The following is a 27667-nucleotide window of genomic DNA, read 5'->3' as shown; positions in this document are numbered from 1 at the left end:
AGTATATGATGGATGAGACGTTCAGGGACAGTGCGCCATCACATGGGCGGCTCCGGTAACGCCGTGTGTTTTTCCTCATTGGATGGCGGAAGATGACGAGTTTGTGCGGGAAGCTTTGATCAACGTGGGTGGTCGGGTGAAATTAAAAACGACGCTTCATTCATAAACAACGACTTTGTTGTGAAAACGCACGAGAACAGTCAGAGATTTTGTAAACAAACACTAATACTACGTGATGCATTCAAAGCTGATTAAAATGTACTTCAGCACATGCAGTGTTGTGATGGTTTCAAAGCGCACACATGCGGCACCGCCACAGGCTGCACTACCATTACTCCGATAAGAAGCCACTTCTCCCCGGCGACCACCCACACTGAAGGAGCCGGGGAGCGGAGGGAGCAGCAGCGGAGGTGGGAGGAGGACGCCATTGCAGCCGCAGCTGGTCGTTTCTGCTCCAACGTTTACCAAAGTCCACAATGCCGAGGATCTTTCTGAAAAACCACAGGGGCAACTTTCTGTTTCTGGCCGTGAAAACACACCAGTGAGATGGAGGGTTTGTGGCTCCAGAGGAGGAAATGTGGAGGCACAGCGCCGAGCCAGAGCAGGTAAGCCGGGTTTGGAAAGCTGCGTTTAGAGGGACAATGGGAGAAAGTTTTAGCTAACTGAGGCTAGCTAACGGTAGTTGTTAGCTAGCATTAGGTTACTGCTAGCGACCTGGATGTAGAGCAGCAAATACAGCAATATGTTGTTAAAATGTTTACTTTTATTGTTGAACTGCACAGAAAGACAAATAAACAAGTTTTTTCTGCTAAAAGAAAACACTGTTAACTAACGAGCCAATGTTAAAGTCTGCTTTAAAGTTGAGTTCAGTTTTACTACTTAGCATCTGTAAAACAAACTAATAGTGAGGATTGTAGGCTCCAGGCTTTTAGGTTTGGTATAAAGCTGTTAAATAACTAGTCAATGGTGTTTTTGTGCTCAACCTTTTTTTTTTTTAACATGGTAAAAATTAAAAACAACAGCAGAAACCGATTTCGGATCCTTAACCAGCTAACACAGAAACATGAATGGAGCATTTTAAAGATGTTTATTTGAGATATGTTCAAATCACCTCCTTTTCTGTCACTTAATAAAACTTATCTTCATCTCGGTGACTTCTTATACACTTTTTCCCTAAATTAGATAAAGAGAACACGATTATAAGACGAGCTGAATTTAAATGTCACTGTGACGAACATTATATTTATTTGTTTACTCATTGTGTAAAACTATTTGATCTTACGTGTTTTTTTTAAGTGTGACCCAATTTTGCAGCAATAAATTCAACTGCACATTTGCAGTGCCTGTTTTTTTTAGCCCTGTATGTTGGCTTGCAGGGATTTTAGCCCATTCCTCCTTCACCCTTGGGATGTTTTTTGGCTTTTTTAATTGCATGAATTGTCTGTTTTGTCCCTCTACTGCATTTTGTAAGATTGTGGTTAGGATTTTGACTCTGTCATGGCAAAACATTACATTTCTTCTATGGTGGAACAACTTAGTTTGTTTAGGGTTGTTGTTTTGCTGCATGATCTACTTTCTTTTGAGCATCAGTTCCCCGATTGATACCTCAACATTTTTCTGCAAAATTTGCTTGTACAACTCAGAATTCATGGCTCCATTAGTGATGGCAAGCAGCAGAGCAGATCCTGCTCAACCATACTCAACCATTTTTTGCAGCCATTGGTTTCAGTTCATTTATGTGCCGTCTACAATAATGTTTATCAATCTTACAGTATTGTGACTTTATTAAACTGCCTTAGAGCTGAAGAAAAGTTGCACCAATTTTAAATCCTGAATAACTGTTTGATTATCAAACAAAAAATGCCAAATATTGTTGTGTTGTTTCCAGCTTCTTATGTCAGGATTTGCTAAAGATTTGCAAAAAATTGTGAAAGATATTAATTCACTGTTTCCTGCATTGTTAGAAATTATTTTTAATGTAATGATTAATCAAATATGAAAATGCTTAACTGTCTAAACATTAATGCAGATTATATATTTTACTAGCTGTATTTTCTATCGTGCTCTTCTACAGTCTATTACCATTCCTTCACCTGTCCGGTGGCCCAGTCTCTCATCATGAACATCAGTAGGAACTGCACAGCCATAGGAAATGTCGAGGGTCTGGCAGCCCTGGAGTCAGTCTCCATCGTGACCATCACACTCCTCGCCTGCCTGGGGAACCTCTTGATTGTGGCCACTCTTTATCGCAGGCCTTATCTGCTCACACCCAGCAACAAGTTTGTGTTCAGCCTGACCCTCTCAAACCTGCTGCTGTCCACGCTTGTGCTGCCATTTGTCGCTGTGAGCTCAGCAAAGAGAGAGTGGGTATTTGGGGTGGTGTGGTGCAACTTCACTGCCCTGCTTTACCTACTCATCAGCTCTGCCAGCATGCTCACCCTTGGAGCTATTGCTATTGACAGGTTAGTGCTGGATAAAGATAATAGACACTTGATATGTCTGATATTCATTTACTCCTGACACTGTTTGGGTGCCTTTCTAGTTTTTAAACAACTAAGTTCTGCACTGTGTTATTGCTATAGTTTAGTCTGTTAATTATCACAGGTTTGTCTCTGAACCAAAACAGTTAGGTCGCAGGTTGTAAAAACAAAAACAATGGACTGACTGACGTTACAGTGCTCTGTAAAGCTGTGGATAGCTGCACAAGTGTGATAATATTTACAACAACACCTTCCCTCATATAGAAACATTGACTACCACTGGTGCAGCTGCTAATTGATCAGTGTTATTAGATTGTGAATGTATGAATCAATTTTCATACTAATGTTGAAGCATTCATGTTCACAAACTTGTGATTTGTTTAATTTTTGTGTGTGCCCTTTAAGGTCAGTATGCTGCCTTCTTAATAAGATTGGTTAACCACTCACTTAGGTTGTGGTATTTTCCCAGCTCAAGAGTCAAGCATCCTTACACAAAATAACTTTCACCATTCATCTGCAAAATATAGATTATTTTCTTTCATTAGTAGTTTTAGAAAGTCTTTTGAAAGTCAGATGGTTTTAACAAACAGGGCTGTGATATTTGCTCATTTGAGACTATTTTATTTAGGCATGATTGCTTTGAGTTGAGGCAAAATAAAACATTGGTGTTTTAACACAACATACATTGAAATTAACATTAACACCATTTTAGTTCAGCAGAGAGGACTGTAAAACAAAGTCCCTAAGACCTCCTGTAAGTTTTCTCAGTTACATACAGTCCTCTCTGTTCTCACTGTAATTCTAATTACCCTCAGCACCTTTGGGGATTTTTGATTACAGTGCATGTTTTTGTTCTCCTTCCAGGCCCCTCTCTTTCTGTTCTGTTTGCAGCTTTTTGGAAAACACATTACAGAATTGTTTCTGTATCACTCACTCACATCTGACCAGTTACTGGACTATAAACGTCCCTTGAGAAGAGTGTTACATTTCCCCTACTCATTGGTTTCCTCTATGTTGTGACAGGTACTATGCAGTGCTCTACCCGATGATCTACCCCATGAAGATCACAGGGAACCGGGCAGTCGTTGTCATCACCTATGTGTGGTTACACTCTCTTGTGGGCTGTTTGCCACCTCTGTTTGGCTGGTCCTCCTTCGAGTTTGACTGCTTCAAGTGGACATGTGTTGCATCTTGGCACAGGGAGCCAACCTACACGGCCTTCTGGGTCGCCTGGTGCATCCTTCCTTCTTTCTTCATCATGCTGGTCTGTTATGGTGTCATTTTCCGTGTTGCTCGCATGAAAGCTCGTAAAGTCCACTGTGGGACGGTTGTCGTTGCTCAGGAGGACTCCAACGGAGCTCAGAGGAGCGGAAGAAAAAACTCAAGTACCTCAACTTCCTCTAATGGAAGCCGGCGGAGCCTTGTCTACGCAGGGAGCCAGTGCAAGGCCTTTGTCACAATTTTAGTGGTGATAGGCACGTTCCTTATGACCTGGGGGCCATATGTTGGGGTTGTGTGTACAGAGGCCTTGTGGGGGCAGGGGAGTGTTTCTCAGGGGCTGGAGACTCTGGTAGCCTGGCTGTCTTTCTGCAGTGCTGTGTGCCACCCACTTATCTATGGTCTGTGGAATAAAACGGTGAGGAAGGAGCTGCTGGGGATGTGCTTTGGAGACCGTTACTACAGAGAGTCGTTTGCCACACGACAGAGGACGTCCAGACTCTTCAGTATCTCCAACAGAATCACAGGTGAGAGGATGGCTGCTCACACAAATACTGTAACTTTGCTGAACAGATACTGTGTATTTCTGTTTAGCTTGCACACACTAAACATTGTAATTGACTTTCCTGCACAGCCAGAACCTTAGGCATTTATTTTCTAACACTATGGACCAATAAAGTCAATTCCGGTAGATTTATTGAGACAGGAATATAATGCATCATTACTTTGTGCAAGTTTACTATGAATACAGAGTAAGAAACGAGAGGGAAACCGGACTGTGCAGTTACTCAAACTGCCAGACAGCCCACCAAGATGCTGTACTCCTACTTACATGTCATTAGCCTCATCAAAACTGGTGACGTGACAACTAAACTGGCAGAAATTTAGTTCAATTCTAAAATGAACTTGGTATGACCAGTTCAGGGCCAATCTGGCTTAATCTGTGCAGTGTGTGCCCAGTTCTATGATGCTAAATTGTAAATGATAGTTACAATGATTACAAAAGCCGGTTGTGTTGGTATTTTATCATGTTCAACGATCCAATAAGAACGTGCTTGTGTTCTTCCAGACTTGGGTATGTCCCCACACCTGACAGCCATGCTGGCAGGTGGTGGGCATCTGTTGGCCCCGGGGAGCAGCACTGGAGATACTGGCTTCAGTTTCACACAGGATTCATGTAAGTGTTGCACAAAGGACACAGATTGAGAAATACACTCTGTTCCACATTTAAAATATACAAGTTAGGATCAATATATACTAGGCATATGTTAACACAGTATGCTTTTTTTGTTCTTAGTACACAACAAATCAACACACCTTAGTGCTTAATATTAACAGGGAAATAAACAACATATGGAGTCTTACACATCAAACTGCAGCACCCCTTCCAATTGGAACTAAGTTCTTAACACTGTTTCAAAAGCTGTTTCACCATCAACAGTTTTATTCTGTTGAAACTGTGAATAACACAACCATTTTCTTTGTGCACTTTCTTTGTAAATGAAAACAGTTTTCAACAACGCTTTTTGATAGCACTATTTGAGTATACTGTTGATCTTTGTCTTGTCCATAAAAAAAAAAAAAAAATTTGTTAATTGACATGTTAACAGACTAAATGTTTAGATTAGACAATAGTGGAAATGGCAACTAAACTACCTTTAAGCCCAAAATAAAATCTTGGTGTGGAAAAACTAATTTTAAATTCTACTTTAGTTAACAACTGAGAACCAGTGGGTGTAGTACAATCTTTGACAGATCTGTTTATTCTATTAAATTGTGCCTCTCCTGCTTTTTAAAACATGACACCTTCAGTTTGACTTGAACATAAAAAGGAGATGAAATGATTCGTGGCACACGTAAACATAAGGCTGTTGGATGGTCTTACATAAATTCATTGCCTCATACTCCCACAGCTTTGTTACAGCCGGCCTCACATTCCTGTTTCACAGATCACATTTTCAGTTTTAATGAATCAGTGGTGCAGACAGAACAAGTAAAGTCATGCGTTAGACAAATAAATGTCTCATGATACAACTGACTAGTGTCCTTTTACTAAGATGGTTTCTGCCTTTAAATGTAAAGTAGTTGTTAAACCACTGCTCTCTGTTAACCAGCTGTTATGTTTCCCTCCAGGCACAGATGTGATGCTGCTGGATAACCTCTCGACAGATGGCTCCTCCCACCCACAGCACCATGGGAATCCGTCCGGGAAGAGGAGGAGCTCGGTCACCTTTGAAGACCAGGTGGAGCATTCCAGAGGTATCTGTCATGTCCTCACTCCACAAAAGATTAGAGAGGAGCGAGCATAATTTGTACTCACCAAGGGTTTTAAACATCACACTACACTCAAGATTTGTTTTTTGTGACATTTGTTTAATAAACTGCACAAATACCACTCATGTCCAAAAGTTTGTGGACAGTTGCATATATTTTTCTTTTTGTCTTCATTACATTGAATTTGAATTATAATAATTTATACTGCATTAAAGGGCCTCAGTGGGTTTACATCAGTATAGATATAATTCTGTATAAGATATAGTCCTATTAACAAGCTCTGTAAATCTAATGTAGCGTCTGTTAGTTATTTCACATTGAACGTACTGAAGCAGAGTCTGAAGAACTAGATATGTGTCCGTCCAAATACTGTACCTACCATCTCAACTGTACATTTTCTTTCTTCCTCAGCTGAGAATACCAACACATCGTCGGTTCAAGTCCACGCAGAGGTACACAAGTCTCTCGACACGTTTGCCTCCTGTCTGGCAAAGGCTATAGAGAGTGACGCTAAACTCACTCTGTTTGGAGAAGCTCTTCCAGCCGGACTGTGCCCCACGAGGACAGCACAGAGACCTAGATACCTGGACGGTCAGAGACTGAGGCTGGAGAGTATCGATGAAGGCATTGTGAAGGATGACCGAGATGAAGAAGAGCGGAATGTGGAGGAAAAACCAGCTTGAACACGGTTTGTTGGATCTTTGTTGGACATTTTTTAGGTTGTACTCATTTTATTTTAAGGGTGTAACAGCTTCACACCCTTAACACAAGTATGTGTGACCATCAGAGTGGAGTTTCAGTTCTTCATACTCTGTGCTGTTAATGAAGTCTTTGTATACTCATGGGTACTCGTTACTTGAAAGTATTAGGATGCACATGAATCATTTCAACTGCGTTGGACCAAGTGCACACTATCAGTGTCTTTACAAGCTTTTGTATGGAATAATGTAATCACATAGGAAGCCTTAACTACTGTAACTTAAATTATGTTATAATTTGTTTACTCAAGTTATTGTTGCTGCGTGTCCTCAGAATTAACTTTAGGGCTGGGCATTATGAACGAAATTCACTGTAAGTTCTGTTTCCAGAGAACATTGTTATCACATTCAGTTTAAAACCTCTTCTCAGTTACATTAAGAAAAGTATTATCTGTAGGTTCAAGCCCAGATTGTTTCTCGTTCAGGTACAGGACTTCAAACCTAGAAGAGTTTTAAACTTGAACAAAGCTAAGTGGAGTTTTTCACTTGTTGCACCAAACAGGACTGTTCACTCACACTAACTACAAGATGCTGCAGCTGTTTAGGTAAATTAAGCAAATGATAAAGCTAATGTTAGCTTGTTAATATACGTTCAGAGCGAAGAACAAAAAATATAGTGAAATAAAATTACCTTGAAGCTTGTTAATTATTTATATTTCATGCCAAGGTTTTAAATTACATTTTACCAAAATAAAATACTTTAAATTGCAAATGTTATGCCAACATTTGAATAAACATGTCAATAACATCAGCTAGGCTTATAAAACATAATCAGCTAATATAATCTGATATTAGACTTCTAAACTCTATGAATACAGACTGTCAAACAGATCTCTGTGTATGCAGACATGAAATAAAACTAAGAAATACCAACACTAGCTAAAACGTATAGGTTTTAATTTCAGAACCACTGGTTTGAAACTAGCTAGTTCTTACTATACTTTCAAACATTTCTGAATTTCCAACTAGTATTCCACATGAAGAGACAGCTGTGCATCTACTGCACCATCGGTGGACCACATGCACATATACCTATACTGTTCCTAACTAGTTAGACCTCTTTGTTTGTGTGGCCAGTTGTTGAATCGGTTAAGTTAGGAGAACAGTATTTACAGTAACAGAGCTTTTAATGTAACAATGGAGAGATTTTAACAGAGAGGATAACAGTGCTGAGTGTTTCTTGGGAGATGAAGTTAGGTTTGTTTTTTCTTTCTTAGACTTGGTAAAAACAAGATTTAAAAAAAAATCCTTCAATGTCTTATTTTATCTAAGCATCCAAACCCCAACTATATTTAGTTTATTATCACATAACAAAGAAAAGCATCAAATCCTCATTAAGCTGGACATGTCTTTGCACCTGTACACAATCCAATGTAGGTGTAAATACATGTGAATAAAAATGAATTAATTGGTAAAAGAAAGAAGAATGTAAATATTTCTTACTGCCCAGCCCTGAACATTTGTAGTATCAGTAAGCTAATGAGCAGGTACAAACCACTGCACATACATCGTGTACTTTGTCTCATAGAAACCACTTTGTTTTTATATCACACTAGGTATTTCTTTCTGTTCAGTGTTTCTTCGTATCCAAGTTGAAAAAGAGCAGCAATAAAGTGAAGAACACATAAATGAACAACCAATCATTTGGAGACTGTTGCCAATATTTAAAATAGTTTTATTAATGAAAACACATAAGCAAGGACATTTCATGATATTACGCACAGAATGAGCAGTGCAAAGCGACCATGTCAGAAATAAATTATTGTATGTTCATATACTGGTAATAGAAAGTGAACTCACTGAAATAGAAACCGTTTGTGAATCCAAGGACAAGTTATGTCCTGAGAAAAAAGAAAAAAAAACAAAACTGTTCTCCAACTTAAAAACTGTTTTAATTCGATGGAACATGTGGTTTACCACAATTTATATGCGTCAACACTTCCTTTACTGTTACGACAACATTTATAACAAGTAGAGCACTGTCGTGGTGCTTCAGTCTTACCTCGTATTGTTATGTTGTGTTCGAACAGGTACTTATTTTGTAAGACAAAGCTGTACACCTGAGAAGTGATGTAACCTTTTGATTTTTACTATATAGGAACTATTAATACAAATATTTGCATTAAACTTTTGTATCAAGATTCTTCTATTAAAAGTTGTTTTTCCTTTTTACATAAAACTGTTTTCATCTGTTCTGCTGTGATTTGGAGAAATTGTTACCAACAGCTACCAAACAACGGCGACTTACAACATCCTGCTAACAACCTGGAGCCATTGGCGTTTTTTTTCCTTCCAGTTTGTGCCTCATTCGTCATTTAAGCATCAGATCTCCAGAACGACACTCCCGGTGATCTCTAAACATCAAGCAGGTGATTTAGCAACAGTTAGCACAGTTATGTTTTTATGATGAACTCCGTTTTTAACCAGCTTTACAGGTCTTGGGGCGTTTTATGACATAGTAAATGTTTGTTTGGCCGCAGCAGCAGGAGCTGTGCAAAAATATGAACTGCAATGTCACTTAAGTCAGCGTCTGAAAAGAATCTAAATCTGTGTTTGCAGCCTGCTCCTCGTCTCTGCCCGAGGAGGCTACGGTTGCAGAAGCACAGTTCTACTCCAATGGTTTTTCTAGAGTCTAGAAAATTTGCCACTGTTTTCTAATCCAAACAAGTTATTTTATGTTTTGCTATTCTTACCTCTGCCCAAGCGTTGTCTGTCTCAGCAGTCTAGGTACAGTTAACCCTTCCACCAATCAGTGCGCATTGTAAAGCTTGTTTATTTCTTAAATTTATTTGTATCTACTGCATGTTGCACAGTTTTAGTTTTTCCTCTCCGAGACAAGCGCGGACATCTTTCAGATGCCATTTAGCTTTATTTTTTTTCCCCCAAATTTTGTAAAAGATAATAGTTTCTTGACATGATCCTTTTCGGGAGGGGAACCACAGCTTTGTTTCCTTTTCTCCCTGCCAACAACAAATTTAAAGCATTTTCCAAGTATGTTTTAAATTCCTTGTTTACATGCTGCAGCAGCACATCAACATTTCTTAGCTTTGTGCTACAAATTCAAAATGTCACACGTTAACACTGATCAAAGTTCACTCTCTCCTAACAAAATAATATTGCACTTAACATCCTTACACACCAGCCGCCAATATTCTCACACTTTATATATATATACTGACGTCTTTTTCTTATGCATTCACACAGATGTAGTTTTACCTCATACAGAAACATCAGTAAGAAAGTCATCTTTAAAAAAAACAAAACAAAACACAGGGGCTAGAAATTAGACTAATTTTCAAAAGTAAGTATTCTACACTGTACTTGTACAAATCTCAAATCTCATGTTTCAAGTGCTATACAGCAAGGAGAAATAGTGTTTTCTTTAAAATAAAATGCCATTAGACTACCGCTAATCCTCATTTTCCTGACCAGAACCTTCAGAGCGATCGCCTTCCAGTCGATCTACAAGAAGGAGAAAGCTAATATTAAAGACAGGGGACAGTCCTGAGAAAAGCACAATAAGTACGTTTCTTGCTAACACAGGAGTAACTATTTAACCAGAATGAGATAAAAAGCAAACAGTTGTGTGTACCTGATCTGATGTGATTAAGCGAGGCCAACATTCGGAGCATGAAAGAGGCCGGGACTGTGATTGTGTTTCTTGTTTCCTCTAGCATCAGCTCGTTTCGAGTTATTACCTTCAAAAAAATGATTGTAAAATATAAGTAAAATATTGAGAACGGCTAATTATTGATCAGTAGTGGCATGGAAGTTGTTGCGTATTATTAAAATGTTAAGATTTATTTACTCAACAAATCAAGTAACAAATACAGAAGTGCTCAAGCTTAATAATGAAAACATGCTCAACATTTTATTACTAATGTTTTTCAAATTCTTGAAACTCTCTTTAGAAATTAAGATGGGGATGGTTTAGGCAGCAGGAAGGTAGGTGCTACAAACATCTTTCTAAAGCAAAGGACTCCATGAACAGTAGCTTAGGTTATTAGGGTTATTAGGATGCCGTCGATAATCACAGATATTAGAGTAGACAGAGTATAACTGTGTTATAACACAGTTAATTGTGATAAATATTTCTCCATATTTATCACAATTCACCAATTATTTGTGTTATAACACAGAATAATCATTTAAGCCTGTAAACTTGTAATATACACATGTCCATAATGTAAAAGTATTATTATGAATAATATCACTTCTACTCATTTCTGTGACCTTGTGGTCGTCATACCTCATCAGCGAGGACCCTGTCGAAAGATGAGGACTCTTCCAGTGGTGACCAGATCTTGATGTCATAGTCGATCCCTGAAGAAGCCAGAACTGAAACAGGCCATGACATGAGAGTTAAGTTACTATGCTGGACTACTTGGTCCTGTTGGAGCAGAGGATCAGGTGTGATAATCAGAGTGAAGCTCGAGTGTGACTCACTGGGGTCGTAGGGATGCGGCTGCAGGCAGTTGACCACGTGGTTGTCGGCTTCGAGCAGCATGAGGTGCTCTGCAGTGTGTCTGTCCCAGATGAAGATGTGGCCGCAGTCTGAACCGCTCATCACAAAGTTTTTGCCCCAGAAACAGGACTCTTTTATCTGGATGTAAGAGGAATAAAATCGCCTTAAGCACAGAGTTAGGTGAGATGATGCATACGACAGTCGTATCTGTGTGGTCAGTAACGAGCTTGTGTTGGAAGGAAGTTACAGACCTGGTACTTTGAAGGTGTACTTCTACTCATAGTAAATTTACTTTAACTATAGTTTCGATGTCATATCAGTTTTTCACCCTGCCTTTGTGTGTGGAGCTGTTCAACATTCAGATTTCCATCATGGCCGGACAAAATGTCAAACTAATGAGTCATTTTTCTTTTTCATGTGAGTGGACTGAGCTGTACCATTGTCCTGGAGTTGCGGTGGCCTTTGTAGACCATTTTGACAGAGGGTCTCCTAATGTTCTGGGTCTCGCTCTCCTCCATCTCCCTTCTTTCTTTCCTCCTCCGAAACAGCTCCTGGATACGAGCAGCTGCAGAGCGTCTGACAAACAATAAAAACCAACAAGTAAATTTAAGTCGCACAACAAAAAGACACAACCTCATGCTTTGAATCTATGCTACGTTTTCAACCAGTAATAAGCTGCGGTAGAAACAAACTCCAAAGCGAAAAAAGCAGCCACTTCAAAGGCAAAACATCTGCTTGCTCTGTTATAACCTCATCTGATCACTAAATTAAACCTGATCACAATTTTCTTAAATGCTCCTATTTATGAAATGAAAAGTTAAAGATATTGTTTGGCTATTTTCTGTCAGGATAACATGCAAACAAGTTCTCAACTTTCATCTTTATTTGACTAGAACATAAACGCTCACATCGTTTGTGGAGTCAGTGCTCACATGCACAGCAATCGTACATCACAGTTAGCTTTGTGTTTATTAGCCTTTTATTGAGTGAAATGAACAAACCAAGACAAAAACATCACGTTATGTCAGCATGTTCGTACAACACACACATTGTGCTGTTGAGTTACTGTGCTCTGCTGCGTGTCACACACCTGACAAGGTTTTATGCTTTTAGTTACCTGATCATCCTATCTCCTACTGCAGACCCTCTGGAATTAAATCTATATTTGTAATCAGAACAGTTAAAGCGTCACAAAAGACTCACGATAAAACACCCACCCTTTAACAGTGATCAGTAAATATTCATAGGAGAATGAAAAAAGGAAAAAAAATAAAAATCACAAGCTTGCCTGACATACCTCTGTCCCTGTCCTCTGAACCTTGTTGATGGGATGAGGATTGGATCGTCATCGCTGTCATCCGAGTCCTGGTTGCCTCGTGCAGGCTGACTCTTGCCCTCCTCTGCCTCCTGGCCTTCCTCCGTTGTGGGCTCCGCTCTCCTGCAGCCTCCCGATGTGTCCTCTATATCCTCCGTCTGACTCCTGTCCAGCGGAGAGGAAGCCATGCTGTCCCCCTCAGAGGAGCCCTCTGCTGGTGCTGGAGCAGTCGAGCGGCCGAGGCCACCGGAGCAGGAGGCGTCGCACAGAGGATCTGTGGAGGTGGACGGCAAACTCTGCTGCCCCGAGGACTCAGAGGGAGCTGCGGGGGAGTACACATTAATAAACTGTACGTAGGACTGCAAAACATTTTAACTACAGTTTACGTGGCTGTAGTCATGTAAGTGAGATGATGTGTTTTTGTAGCAGAGTAAATTTTTTGTGATCTGCGTGTTTGAAAGTGTGCTATTTCTATATTTAATTGAAACTTTATGTCTTCTGTGACGTGTTTCTCTGACACAGTCCCAGATGAACATCGTCCCTCTGGGTGTGGTTACTGGATAAGATATGCATAATTACATTTAGTTTTTGTAGAATGTATATTTTTAGAAATACATATACAAAAACATTCTTTACAGTATTATTGAAAGAAAGGGGACATCACACAGCTGCTATTTCATCCTATTTAAATAGGAAAATTATCAAAACCTGCGACACCTTTTACATCCTAATCGAGTTTTACTCCTCTTTACCTTTTGCTTGTCTGTTTCTGCAGTTTCTCTGTTACCTTGTTTCTATACTGCATTGAATTGGTTCACCCAGGCGTCTAGTTATTCTTTAAATTCTGTCGGAGCAGTGTTTGAGATCCTGAAGGAGACGACCCACCTTGCTCCAACGCTGGGCTCTCCGTTGACTGACTCGCTCTGCTCTGAGCAGCCACAGGCTCAGATGTTTTTTGGCCTCCGCTGCCCAAAGAGCTGGATGTGCTGCTGCTCCTGAAGAGGAAAGAAAACAGTGAATTGGTCCCGTCTCACATTTGATCCTCAATAATGAATTAATTTAAAGGTCACATTTATTTTAACATACAGGAAAATTCAATGAGGTTTCGTAACATTACAGAATTGGCACAATTTGTTTCTTGATTGTTGTTGCTTTTAAAACTGAGAAAGAATCAGAAACTCCACACACTTTTAGTCTCGAGCAGGAGTTTGGGAAAAGACAAAGACTTGCTGCTGATGTTGAGTCAATGAAATGAATAAAAACAACCTGTGCACTTAAAAACAATTATTTTTAACCCCAGAGATTACTTTTTAACCTTTGTAGTAAAAATAAAAAATGTCCCTTTATTTTTTTTTATACAGACTTTATGGTGTTATAAGTTTTTTTTTTTTTTTTATGTTTTTATTATTGTGTGAATGGTATTTCTGCTGTGCTCCAGGTCAAATAAAATAAAAAACACTGAACTGATCCACACTTTGCTTTTTTTGCTCACAATGTTTTCATATAACACAAGTGAGAAGTGTGCAGATTCAGATTAGATTATCATGGGCCCACTTCTACCATCTCAGCCATTTGTTATGGCGTTTCATTTACATTATAAGGTTGATTTTGACAGTGCACACCCTTACTACTCATGTGTACACTCACCACTCATCAGTGAAGTCCAGCTTGATCGTGCTCGTGGTGGTTCCCTCCGAGCTGTAGTGGAGGCTGAGTACTGGTTCTGCTGCACTCGGTCGACTGGTGCCGGTCACAGTGGTGTTGGTAGAGGAGGTGGGAGCGCTGCTGCTGGATGGAGCGGATACAGGTTCATCAGAAGGTGAACCTGTAGCTCCTGCTGCTCCTGGGAGGACAGAGGAGGAACAAAGGAGGAACAAAAAGCAAAAAATATGGATTTTTTTTAGAGCAATAAGATGCTGGAGAATATCTGGCTCTTCTGTTTAATGATAAAGAATAAATTTTCCAGCAGTTCACAGCACATCATTGGTTGTTTAAAAGTACACTGCAAACATGCAACCATGTGTTGCATCACTTCCCATTGATTAATGACAGTAAACACAAATGGAGACATGCGGCAGACGTTAACAGACGACAGAGCTGGACACACTATGACAAACACAGAACGACTATCAGCAGCCACAGAAACAATGCAGAGACACATTGAGACACCGAGACACAAGTCAATGCCCCTCGAGGATCGTTACACACCTCAGCTGATTTTGGACGGTCAGAGCAAGAAGAATCAAACTGGTTTATTAGGTTTCAATGTAATTTTCAGGACTCAAGATGTCGAATTTATTTTCTAATTCACCCTTGCTGTGAATTGAGAATCGTCACAAACAGCTTATCTGTTTGAGATCAGGATGAGATCTGCAACAACTGGGCAATAAATTAGTAAGTTAATATTATCATAATGTTTTTATCACTGGTATATTGTTGGCGTCAGTTTCCTGAGATAAACTTGTTCAGCCTCTCAGGAGTGAGATTCATTTATGTAAAGCGATGGACACAGAGCAAAAGCAAAAACATATAAACAGCAGAGGACGGATTGTGGAGAGGTTCAATATGAGGAAAAGTGTTTCTGAGGGGGGGTGGGGGGGTGGGGGACGCACCCTGCTGTTCATCAAGAGTCATGGATCCCAGCTGTTTGTTTACCACAGACGAGGGAGAATCTGTAACACAAATGAGACCAACTAAACATCGGACACAGAGGTCGAACCTGAGGACGCACACAGTCAATGGGCACGAGAGTTAAAAATGTCAAAGTCTCGTTAAACTAAAAGAAACATCCAAGGCTAAGGCCAAGCAGGAGGAGCTGTAAAATCAGCCAAAGGAAAGAAGCTTCGTCCAATATCAGTAAGGATTAGTTCACATTCTGCAGGTGCAGCTTCAGCTTGATGTGCAAAACAAGCATCGGAGATTAGTAGGTCTGAAGAAAATCAGGGGTGGAGATAACGGGTTTGCACATGCATACTACAGACGAACTGGTAATGTTTGTTTATTTTACTCCAGTGGTGTAATATCAGCTTGTAAATCACAACCATCAAGATTTACTTATTTAAAGATATGATATCCTGTAACAACACAACTGCACACAAAAGCAAAGCAAATCTAAACAAATTGAGATACACATAATTGTGTCAATGTTTGCTTTATGCACTGTCATCTTTAAAAGTAAACAATACATCCAAAATAAATGAGTGAAAATGATCCCATACAAAAATATCTGTCCTATGAATGACTGACTGGTGTCAGATGCATCACTGGTTCAAACAGCGAGTCCAATAAAGCCCCTTTCAGACACATCCATCATTTTACTTTCACATCATCCAACCATGTCACAGTAGTAACATTTCATAATTCATCCTGGTTCTGTCATCAGTGTATGTGTAAATTATTTTTTTAAGTTAAAAAACAGGAAACACTGATTTTAAGTTGCAGTTTTGAATGTTAAGTGAGAGGATTCTTCACATCAGATCATAAATACTAAACAGCAACAAATATATATTTTAAACAATCACAATAATCCTCAAAATAGCACTCCCTGCTGATATTCTTTATTTTTACGAATGCAAACCGCATGCATCTGACTCACATCATGTGAGCTACAAAGAATCAGAAGCCCATATTAACACGTTCTTCTCTGATTAATAATGAAATGGAGAAAATGTACCAATGGATTCACTGTCAAAAGTGACAATGAGGAACCCTCAAGCTCCCAATGGGCATCAATTATGACTCCAGCTGCAAAAATCTATTTTTAAAAAGCATCTCTGACACCGTAACATGTGCAAACCGAATGATAAAATGGCATCACTTCAACTGAGAGACAAATAAAAGTTAGATATCCCATGTCTGAAAAGGGCTTTTTGTTGATTCTCAGTTTGATACGAGATCAAACCAAAGTGAATCACATCACGCTCACCAGATAAGATGACTGATCACTGCGAGTGAACACATTAGTCATGGGGACATAAAAGCAGAGCTTCATACGTCAGCTGGTGCCACTCCAACAGGAGAGTTTGCAGGTGAAAAGCAACAAGTGGAGTGATGAAGCCAGGGGATTATTTAGGGTGGGGCTCAGCAAACAGTGAAGAGTAACAGCTACAGGGGTTAATAAGTACATGGTGCGTTATTGGGGACTGGAAAGAGGATCACTTGGGGATTAGTCGTCAGTTCTAGCAAGACTGGATCTTTCTGGAGCCTGGCTGTCGCTACAAACAAACGGGGAGATGGCAGGGGCCAGGCTGTATGAAGGGGGTGCTGCAGGGGTGGGGAACTCGGAGGGGAGGGTAACCTGTACGGGGCTGCGTCTCGGCAGCAGCAGCAGCAGAGGTAGCAGCTCTTTGGGACTGCCTCTCAGGGGCTGCAGAGGAAGAGGCCGCTCGCTGACCCTGACCTTGCCCCGGGGGGTCGGCCAGCCGAAGTAACCTCTGCAAACGCCTACACACTAAGCTTATGGGCAGCCGGTGAGGACCATACTCTGACAAAGAGGCAGAGGAAGAGAGGGAGAGTGAATGCACGGTTAGAGGACTGACGGACGAGAATGTGAAAGAGTTGGAAAAACAAAAAATGAGGAGGAGGAGGAGGAGGAAGAGGACAGGATGGTGAAGGAGAAGAGAGTGAAGTGAGGCTGCTGCCTGAGTGGAGTGGCTCCAACAAACACAGGCGCGCACACACACACACCCACACACACTCGTACATGGGAGATTTGACTAATTAACTCATACACACTTGCTGTTCTGTAGAGTAGAACAGTTGTTGTGCAGATGTGAATCTAGTCTGTGTTACTGCTCTTTATGTTGATGAATTGTACCTGAGAGTGCTGGTTCTGAGGTGGGTGTAGCTGTTGGGGTGGGGGTCCCGGTGGTAGTGGTGTCCTGACTCCTCTGCTCAGAGTCGGGGGATGAGGTGAGAGGGGAGGAGGAAGGGGCTGAACTTTCCACGGATGCAGAGCTGGAAGGAGGAGGTGCAGTGACTGTTGACGAGGACCCTGAGGAGGAAGAGGACGTGGATTTAGGCATGGCTGCAGCCGCGACAGGGCTCTCAGCTACCTCTGGTGCGTCTGTCCCCACAGGCCTCTCAGGGGCACTGGACTCCTGACTGGAAGCTCCCGCTGCGGCAGCCGGAGCATTCGACGCTCCCTCTGGACGGACGGCTGTTCCTGAAAAGAAGGAACACATAAATACAGTGTTTGAGCAGACATTTAGTCAATAAAGGTGTTTTTAGGCTTTGACAATAATCTGAAGACAATTCAAACACAGCCACCTTTATTAAATGCAGCTGAGTGCACAGTGTTTGATTTACTCAGTATTTTTCAGAGGGTCTAAACTGAAGCCTCACCTCTGGGCCGTGTCTGAGGTCGTGTTCCTCTGCTGCTCTGAGCTTCACTGGCCTCCTCAAACCAGCGAGACAACATGTCCGACATCCGCTGCATCAGAGATACGTTTGGGCTCTGCTCCCCTACAGAGAGAAGGGAAACGTGTGTTCACGTCAGACATTAAGCATTGTTGTTTACTGTCTGAGCTCCAGGTCACTAAGGTGTGAAAAGCACTTCAGGTAAAACTGAGTGGAGTCTGTTGCCAGATGTTACAGTGTGAGGGCTCCTACTAAAATGAAAGACTGGGGAGAAAATCTAAATGGCCAAATTTGTGGGACTAACTCTTAACTCTTGTGTCTTTGACATCTTTAGTTTAGAATAAGCAGGAGCACCGACAGACATGTCAGCTTACCGTCTCTCTCTCTCTCACTCTCAGGACGAGCGCGGGGTCCAGTGTCAGACCAGTCACCTCGTAGACGGAGGCGCTTCACCGGAGGCTGCCTCAGCTGTGGAAACATGCACACACACGGAAAGATTAGCAGTTTGTCAGTCAAAGCATGGTCAAAAATAGCTCCGCTGCCAAAGCAAAACACTGCTCGTCTCTGTCAATGACCTCTTTAAAGTGCCCCCCCCCGCCTTCTGGATGCACCACTGAGGGTGCCTTCACTCTCCAGTTCCCTGGCTCTCTCTGCAGGGCAACAGGCCGAGAGCCAGAAATAGAAAAAATGGGGGGTCTTACTGGAGTGATTACGAACTGCTTTACTTAGGAAATGTCATCAGGTCTGAACGTGGGCTGGAGGTGTTGAAAAGGAGCAGAGATAGTAGAGTAAATACAAGTGGAAAAAGACCCTGACCAAACATAGGTGAAGGAAGGGGACATAGGGGGCAATGTGCCCCCACCACCCACCTCAGCCTGAACTATTTTAGAGGATAGAGGAACACTGCCTGCGTCGGTCGCTGTATTTGGAAAGGAATGTGTGTGGTGGTTCTCATCTCGACACAGCTGAACTCGGCACAAGGCTCTGAAACACTAGCACCATGATCCAGCACATTTGCATGAAGCCAAGTACTCACCATAAATATCTGACTTTATCTGACTTGTTTGATGATTTTGTGTCTGATTATTTATCTGATTTATGATATAACGACCCAAATATTTAGGAAGACAATTACTGAATAAAGACGGCATTTAGAAAAAGGCTTTAGTAATGATTTTACTATGAATCTGGGTTTTTCTCTCTTTATTAGTGCAGTTTTTTCATCAATAACAAACCGTTAGCATGATGACAATAACACTAATGTTAAACCACAGCTGTGCCCAAGTACTGACTCATGTATAGTAGTTGTCTTAGTCTTTGCTAGGTGCTGCTACGTGGTACGGCTGCATGATCAAAAATAATATTAAAATATTAAAATAGTCAATGACATCAGAATGTATGTAGGCTGTGCGCTGTACTCCATGATGAAGACAACATACTGATGTTTGCAGGTAGTGTTCAAGTTTGTCTAAGACATTTACATTTGCTAACTAGGTTTATTGTAATGACATCGATTTTACAAGTATTTAGCCAAATACTACAAATACAATTACAATTTATCTTCCAGTGGAACATGAACACCAAGTTCCACGGTAATTATTCTAATCGTTAGAGCTGTTTTATTCAAAATCACCAATTTCAGATCACCGAAGTCATTATGATTCATCATCTGGACACCATGAATATCTGTGAAACCTAAAGCTTTCTGACACTGAGCAGCACGTTTTGCTCCAGAATGCCTTGATAGTCTTGATATTTATTGAACCCTGCTTAGATTTAAGCCAGATGCAGCACAGCAGCCCAAGAACATAACCGAGTACAGTACAGGTACAGTGTTCTTATCTTCGTATGCTTTGTGTTTGCTTCTGTAAACATAGATCTGATGTGAATATCCAGTAAGTTGAGTAATTTCCACATACATGACTTCAGTCTTCCCATGTTCTCACCTCCTCCCTCCTCTCCTCAGACGGGCCCTTCAGCTCACGGGCCTGGTCATCTTTGGGATCAAACAGGTAGATGTAATCGGAGGAGTAGCTGACCAGCACCTCCTGACCATCCTCGCTGTAGCAGAGAGACGTTACCCTGCACGACTTGTTGGACAGGTGAGCGGGAACAAAACGAACACACATGCCCGTCGTCCCCCGACCCATGTAGTTACCTGAGGATGAGAAAGAGAGAGACACTCAACATCAGCTCGGGTTGGTGGGATTCTTATAGTACTGGTAGAGCCCTTCTCTTCTCAACACATTCCTGACTGCACCAAAAACTGATAGTAAGTGATAAATTTAAACTTACTAAGGTCAAGACAAAGGAACTGGTTGGTTTAACTCTCAAGTGTTTCACTGTTTCACTTATTGATTGTCAAACAACTGATTTTAAAATACTACTCTGTAGTACAGTACTCAGACATTTGGACCAGGTGTGTTTTCCATTCCTTGGGTAAAAACTTGGAGAATTGCCATTCGGTTTTTATTCACTGCATATGTGACACATAAAAAACCAGAAGTTTACCCCAGTTCTTTTAAAACAAGGCTTAAAACCTTGTTTGTCTCTATTAAATTCACTGTAGGACTAAAAAACTGTGCTTTGTACATGCTGCACTACAAATAAAGTTTATGACGAATTCATTGTGGGGAGCGTTTCACAGGAAAAAGATTAAATCGTATTTATGTACACATGAGACATCAGAAGCTCCCAGAGGAGACCGGGGCACAGCACAGCGGGTTGGGACTGAGAGAGAAAACCCCTCAGGTCTTAATTACTTCCGTCTGCTGTCTTCAAAACTGCTGATAACTGTAAAGATACTCTGCCAATACCATCGAAACAAAGGTAAAACTATGTTGGTTTGTGTTGCTGTATGAAGATATTTACATTTCAACACATTGAATCCACAATCTCCAGAGAGAGCATTATAAAAGGAGGTCGGCATGCAGGACAGTTCACCTGTGGCTCTGGTGCCCAGCATGCGTCTGTCGTAGATTCGCACCGAGCTGTCAGAGCAGCCCACAGCCAGGTAATATGGCACCAGTGGAGAGATGGATATAGAGGTCGCTGCCCTTCGACAGTTTATCAAGATGTCCTGAAATCAAAGCAAGTTTAAAAAACTAAATTATTTCTGCTCAGAAGAAGACAACAATAATAATTATAAAGTTCAATCACTACGTGTCCAAAACAGCTTCAACAAAACACGAACATGACACATATATTCTAGCTGTGGAGGTTCCCCTCGTAACACTGACAGCTTTCAGCATAATTAAGGGAAAAGAGCTGTACTGACAGATTTAAGATGACAGGTACTGGTCTCAAGCATGACGTACAATAGGAAGATAACACAATCTAGGCAGACACAGCCTCTCACACACACTAATCTACTTGGCTCTCAGCTCCCACTGACGCTGACTGGTCTAAAGCCAAGAATAGTGTTTTCTGAATTACTCCAGACACAGAAAACGGCTTGTGAAGAGACCGGTGCTGAGGACACTGATGAAGATTTGTTACATTGTCGATATCAAATTAATAAAATTCCAATAAAAACAATGAAGTGGCAGGAAATAACAGGTAGAAAGTCACAAAACTGAACATACTGACACCTCAAATCTTTACATTTAAGGAAGTTAAATACTTCTTAATTCAGTAAAAACATAAGTTCCAAAAAACTATATATATATATATATATATATATATATATATATATATATATATCCCTTTATAGATAATAGATCCCTTTCATGTTTATTATTTATTCAAGCCCTTCCACCAACTAAAAGAATAACATGTCACCGTACATCTTTGCAGTCTTCTTTAGTGCAGCTCGTCTTCGTGCGGAGGTCAAACCACCGCACCGTGCCGTCCTCCCCACATGACAGAAATGTGTAGGGGTCATTTGGTACAGTCATAATCTGACAAATAAAAAGCAAAAGCAAAGGAGGTTGTAGTTATAAAAGAGAAGACGTGAGAGAAAATGTTGTTTGTGTGCTGTGTCTCTGGTCAGAACCTCATAAGCTGTTCCATAATGGCAGGTGAACTGACACTGTCTGTTGTACTCTGGACTCTTCTCGGTGTGGGTGTAGTAGATGATGCCGTCTCCGGAGCAGGAGATGATCTCCTGATCGTTGGTGTGCGGCATGAACTTTGCACTGAAGATGTTTGCACGATGACCCGAGCGTATAGACTTCTTGACCTAAGGAAGGAAAGCGAACTCGGTTGGAGAGGAAGCTGAAGAGAAGCTGAGTGAGCAGGTCCTCCTCACTTCAACAAATTCAAATCGAAAGAATAATAAAAGTGCTGAAAAGTGTTCTCAGCAAAGTATCAAAAGTAAAAGTACTCATTGTGTAGAATGACACATTTCACATGAATGTTTATTTTATTTTTCCACCACTGACCAGCTGTTTATTAATTGATTGTACTGATTAAGACCTACCTTTTTATTATACGGGTTCGTAATAACCAAAAAGGTATCGTCTGAGCCCGACAGGATATATTCTCCTGTGTCATTCCAGGATATAGTGTTGACCTGTGGATTAAGAGAAAACAAATGTTTATTTTACAATTAAAAAAATAAATTAGTTGACCGACTAAATCAAGGGTATTTACAGATTAATTTTAGGTTAATTTAAATGTATATATAAATCTATTTTAAGACGTCAACATTGGTCTTTTTCACAGTTTTCAGAGATACAAGTAACAATTAGCTTTTCTACAGACGTCACAGACAAACAAACTGGCTGAGAACCACTGGTCTAAATGATCAATTAAAAGCTTTATCAGGAAACTAGCATCACACCAGGACCATGTATTATAATCCATCACGCAATCTAAAGTGGAGCCAGTGATGTAGGAATTTAATAATAATAAAAAGTAATAATTACCTGCACATAATTTCTGTACAGTCTGGGATGGTTACATTTTGTTCTTGTTAATATTTAATTGATTGATCAAATAATTATTAAACAACTTTCCTTCCTCCGTCTCTTTAACAAACAACACATTCTCCTTTAATGTTTTGCGAAGACTCCGGAAATTCATAGTCCTTCAGAACAACTTTCACATCCTGAATGCATGAATCTTTTTCTTTCTCTGCACGCTCACTATAGAGAAGAAGCAGCTCCTAACAGACATAATCACTTTAAATGATCCTCCAGCGATGTGCTCTCTTTAATGTTCGACTTCCTGGGGAAAGTGTCTGAGGGAATAAGCTGCTACATCAACCTCTGCCCTAAACTGCAAACTCATGTGAACTAATATGAGCATTCATGACTTTTTATTATAAATATTCATTTGATAATGTGCCAGTAAATGCACACAATGTACGAGCTGCTAACAGGTTTAAAAATAACTTTTCCAGCTCATAGTTACAACACAGAACACCACAGCTAACAAGCTCATACCACACAATAGAAACACGGCTGGCAAACTTTCTGATTTAGAGGCAGCTATTAAACTGCGACTCTCCTGAGACTCTTCTGCTGCTGCTGTTTCCGTGTTTGGGACGAGTGTCTCAGCGGCCGATACTGCGACAAGACGTGTGACTGTTATGTCAGCGTCAGGTTTCTCACAGGCATAAAAGCACCTGACCTGAAGTTGAAGACCTGCTCTCGTGACACTAAGGAAAAGTGACACAAAATAAGACGAGAAACAGAAATATGTGGGCACTTACACAGCCATCGTGTACATTCAGTGTCGCTTCAAGTTTAAGTCTCTGGACAAATTCTCTTCTACCTGTGGAACAGAGGGGAAGAGAACAATTCTTGAGCCTTTTCATATTTTACACATACAGGATATCATCTTATTCAGTGCAAGAGAAGTGTGTACTGTACAAAAAACCCAAAATGTTTTTATTCAGTATTTAATTAACATGCACAGTGTTAGTCATGCAGGACAAACCTCCCTCGCAATAAGACATATTTCAGTCTTGTACAAGTCACGCTTCTAAAAAAAAAATACAATAAATAGATGATAAGTTCAAACTTTCCTTCAAAGTGTCATCAGAGTAGAAATGAAGATTTTATTTCAGTTTATTTTAGTGGTTGTATTTGTAATCAAGTGTTTACATGCTACAGTATCCCGGTTTCTGTCAGAATACTGCAATATGCATAAAATAAATAAAATGTTTACAGGATACTAAACACACTCTGTGACTAACAGCGCTGAGCTGTAAGAAACTAGATTCATTTTCAGTTTTGTATACGAATACAAGTCTTGATTATTTCCATCAGAGATTAATCTGCAGATTATTTTTTGTTTATAAAATTGCAGAAAAGGTGACGTGTTCAAGACAAAGCAGCATCTTTATTAATGCTGAAAACAGCATTTTTGACTACCTTCTAAATCTTATTACTACTAAATGCGACAGGTCATTGTTTAGAAAAACAAAACGGAAAAATGTATAATCACAACTTGTAACTTTCAGTAAGTTTAGAATATTATTAATTCAATAATTACGCCTGTATCCTAAACTGCTGAGCAGTAACACAGTGAAGTCACAGTACTGAAGCGACAAAACATCACATTATTCAAAGTAAAGTGTGTTTTCTGACACCACGGAGTGAAAACACAACACAGCTGATGGTGGTGAAATATTTGGAGCATGTTGCTGCCTCTCTGCTAAATATGATTAGCTTTAACAAGTTTAAAGTGGCTCTTTCTCTGACATCCAACAGCATACAGCTGTGTGTAAAGATGTAATGACTAAATGTGTTAATTTTGTGGAGACAAACTGTTCTGATTAGTACAGAACTCAGTGAAAACAATTCAAATGTCCTGAGAAAAGAGTAGATCACTTAGTAGATAATCAGGTAACACTGATGCTACAATATTTTATTTTATACTGTGTTCTGTCTTGTCGTGTAAATGTGCTTTAAAATCATAACTTGAAATGTGAATTATGACAAATGTTCTGTCTGAAATACAAAACGACATTTAAAACATTTAATAAATCCAATGGGTCAGGACAGATTAGACTAATAGACTCACTGAATAATTACTTTAGCAGCACCTGTATCTCAGTGTGACAATATTTATAGAAATAAGGTATCTGTTCTTCATGTCACTTTATACTGCATCGTATACTGAGAGGAAATATGTTTTAACTCTAATACATTTATGTTTTGGTCACTTTATAAATTTAAGTTAAGTTTCAGTTTTTTTCTGTTTTAATATTTTTAATCCTTTTAAATCCTTTTACCTAATTAGACTTACACACTCCTGCTTGAGTGAGATTATTACAACATAATTGTGATGGAGTATTTCGACAGTGTGATATCAGCACTTTTACTAAGGTAAATGATCTCTACACTTCCTTCACCACTGCTTGTTGCCCCAATCTCTGAGCTAAATATATCCTACACAAGCTCTGAGCTTCACATCACTGCAAGTATCCTCTCCCCGTGCACAATAACAGCTCAAACCGTATCTCAGTCAAGCTAAATACAGCACTGACTAAACCTCTGTGGCACCAGCTCCACCTCTACAGGCTTGTAAATCTTCGTTCAACCACTGTCAGGTGCCGACTGTTTGACAGGACACGTTGCAGACGAGTTTTAGAAACCACGCTGTCTGAGCCATGACGACCGTCCTGCGTTTACCCTGCTGAGTTTAAGTGCTGTTCTCTCCCAACCAACAGAAACACAAACGTTAAAAGACTAAAATAACTGTGAATGACTTATATGCAGACATCTCTTTGATGATGTCATGAAAACTCAGACCAGTCACCTGCACAGCTTTCCTTTCATCTTCTCAAATCATGTGGATATAAAATAAAACTGCATAAATCTTTTAAAACACTCATATGTGGACTGTATATTTGAAGGAACAGAGTCTGTTGACAAATGCTCTTGTTTATAAGTTGAGTAAACAAATAGTTGTACATGTTACATACATTAATTTTAACACACTAAATAGTTTCCAATATAAATAATGATAAATAATATCATTATATTCACAATCTACTTCACGTAACAGCTTCTCTTTGTTCACTGTGGCTGGTTTTGGCTGATGTGTAAGAGCATATTTTCCAATAACATCAAATCCTGATTATTTATCTGAGATGACGGTGTGCTGGTCTTCAGGGTTATGAACATTACTCCCACAAACCACGTGGTACAATCACATATAAGCAATTCATCACTGCAGGAACACGGTATATTGACGAAGACTCTTGTTTAAATGCAGTGGGACAAATAATCAATGTCAATATGTCATGATCGTGTGCGACAAGTTCAACTTACTGCAGAGTTGTTACCGGTTCTCACAGGTCACTGACACCAAGTGTCACTGTTTCTATTCAAATGTTATGAAGTGTGAGTTTTTAATATTTTAATAGTTTCATATACTCAAAGTCTTCACAAACTAAAACATTTAGGTTCCTCTGTTGGTTAGTTCAGTAAGTTACTGTGAACATACTTTAAATGATGACACTCTGAGCACTTTATTACACATGGTTTCATCTCTAGCAACTACAAAATCCTGCAAGACTGTAAACGCTTCATGATCAACTAGGCAGATGGTTGCTTTGCTGTACACTATCTAAAGGCAAAATCTGTCATCCTGTGTACACAGTGCGCTGCAGCTCCGGTGCAAAACAATGTAGTGCTCCAGCTGCAGCCTCGGACTGTGTTTTACATCACACCTAACCTCATGTCTGGTGCTTTAACTCTGCCTGCTCTCTGAAGTCCATTACATGTGCATGCTGTGACAGTGGAGCTCGGCGGACCGGGGACACAGTCGTGCTGGTTCTGTCAGTCCATTGGATCTGGCACCACACACCCCAGCCTGAGATGACCTGCTGCAGACTATGTTTAAAATAGTCCGTCTTCTGCTGACTGCACCTGCGTTGTCGTTAGCATTGAACGGGGCTTGCTTTGTTCTTACCTAAATAGTTGGTCCTGATTGCGTTAGGCTCGCTGTATCCAATTAGTCGTTTATTTACATCCCAAACCAGGTTTCCAGAGCAGGACATCGTGACCATATGAGGCGTTTAATTAACAATAACATTGAAACTAAGCTAACCCTCCCTGGTGAAGTCGCCTTTTCTCTATCGTCGCTTCGGTTTTGCCATCGGGATCAGCTCCTGGGAGTCGGGACGGGGCTAACGCGTTAGCTCGCTAACTCGGCGTCGGCATTGCTGAGGGAAAGTCCCGGTCCTGTCCCGTCCCCGCCGTCCTCCTGAGTTTACACTGGCTGAACCACGGCTCTCTGGGCTGCTAAATATCCGTCCTGCTTTCCTAGTGTGGTTTATGTCTTCTACCAGACAGCAGTCAGCTGTGTCGAGACACCGCGAGAAACTACGTGATTTAAAAGCCAAAAATAGAGGCGCTCGTTTTAACACACCCCATTGCTGACGGGGCGGGGTGTGTCCACACAATATTATACTGTCATAATAACTAGATGTTGTAGAATTGTAGGCAACTGCACATACATGACCTGGGTGACCGATGAAACTGCATTTTCCATGTTGTGATTTAAAAAACACACTATGTAACGTAGGTTTCTGCTGCATGTGCAGCTGTATCTCATGGGAGTTGTAAGTTTTTTCATTTGCTAAAATGAAATCAAAAAATTCATTAACTTTGTTAAATTCACTCCTAACAGCCGATACTGTGGTTGTTGGTTATTAAATCTAAAGGAGCATGAAGAGAATGAAAGAAATAATGTTTGAATGGAAGAGGCTGGTTTATCTTACTGATGAAGGCTATTTTTCAGGTAGTGTTTAAATGGCACTAAATGTCATGCACATATAAAATCAATCAGAAGGTATCAGACACTGAAATAACTTTTTAAAGTATTTTCTTACATAAAATAA

General features: G+C 40.3%; 2 protein-coding genes across 5 annotated transcripts; one reads left to right on the top strand and one right to left on the bottom strand.

Moving 5' to 3' along the window:
• Positions 1 to 92: 92 nt before the first annotated feature.
• gpr161 (G protein-coupled receptor 161) lies at positions 93 to 8581 on the top strand. Its single transcript, XM_026376210.1, has 6 exons — positions 93 to 605; positions 2075 to 2462; positions 3504 to 4225; positions 4768 to 4875; positions 5832 to 5957; positions 6384 to 8581. Exons 2-6 carry the CDS (start codon positions 2119 to 2121, stop codon positions 6653 to 6655), a joined length of 1572 nt encoding a protein of 523 aa, XP_026231995.1. The 5' UTR covers positions 93 to 605; positions 2075 to 2118; the 3' UTR covers positions 6656 to 8581.
• On the bottom strand, positions 8389 to 27130 carry dcaf6 (ddb1 and cul4 associated factor 6). 4 transcript variants are annotated; one of them, XM_026376206.1, is made up of 21 exons: positions 26737 to 26833; positions 23525 to 23586; positions 22289 to 22381; positions 21863 to 22048; positions 21654 to 21767; positions 20812 to 20947; positions 19815 to 20026; positions 18243 to 18336; positions 17854 to 17973; positions 17327 to 17674; positions 16808 to 16993; positions 15123 to 15182; positions 14158 to 14353; positions 13396 to 13505; positions 12493 to 12832; positions 12313 to 12354; positions 11633 to 11771; positions 11177 to 11333; positions 10980 to 11068; positions 10323 to 10428; positions 8389 to 10192 (listed from the first exon to the last, which is right to left on the bottom strand). In XM_026376206.1, exons 1-21 carry the CDS (start codon positions 26831 to 26833, stop codon positions 10140 to 10142), a joined length of 2940 nt encoding a protein of 979 aa, XP_026231991.1. In that variant the 3' UTR covers positions 8389 to 10139. The 4 variants fall into 4 exon arrangements, with proteins under 4 accessions (XP_026231991.1, XP_026231993.1, XP_026231992.1 ...); XM_026376208.1 differs by lacking the exon at positions 16808 to 16993 and having other exon boundaries at positions 26737 to 27130; XM_026376207.1 differs by lacking the exon at positions 12313 to 12354.
• Positions 27131 to 27667: the final 537 nt, after the last annotated feature.

Source organism: Anabas testudineus, chromosome 21, assembly GCF_900324465.2.
Source record: "Anabas testudineus chromosome 21, fAnaTes1.2, whole genome shotgun sequence".
NCBI classification, from domain to species: domain Eukaryota; kingdom Metazoa; phylum Chordata; class Actinopteri; order Anabantiformes; family Anabantidae; genus Anabas; species Anabas testudineus.
This window is presented reverse-complemented; position numbering and strand designations above follow the sequence as displayed.

Coding starts and splice junctions, on each gene's coding strand:
- gpr161 (XM_026376210.1), top strand. CDS start 2,119: ATGAACATCAGTAGGAACTGCACAGCCATAGGAAATGTCGAGGGTCTG. Junction 4,226..4,767: donor TATCTCCAACAGAATCACAG/GTGAGAGGATGG, acceptor GTGTTCTTCCAG/ACTTGGGTATGTCCCCACAC. Junction 5,958..6,383: donor CCAGGTGGAGCATTCCAGAG/GTATCTGTCATG, acceptor TTTCTTCCTCAG/CTGAGAATACCAACACATCG.
- dcaf6 (XM_026376206.1), bottom strand. CDS start 26,833: ATGGTCACGATGTCCTGCTCTGGAAACCTGGTTTGGGATGTAAATAAA. Junction 18,337..19,814: donor CTGAGGAGAGGAGGGAGGAG/GTGAGAACATGG, acceptor ATGTTTCCACAG/CTGAGGCAGCCTCCGGTGAA. Junction 11,069..11,176: donor GCCGCATCCCTACGACCCCA/GTGAGTCACACT, acceptor GGCCTGTTTCAG/TTCTGGCTTCTTCAGGGATC.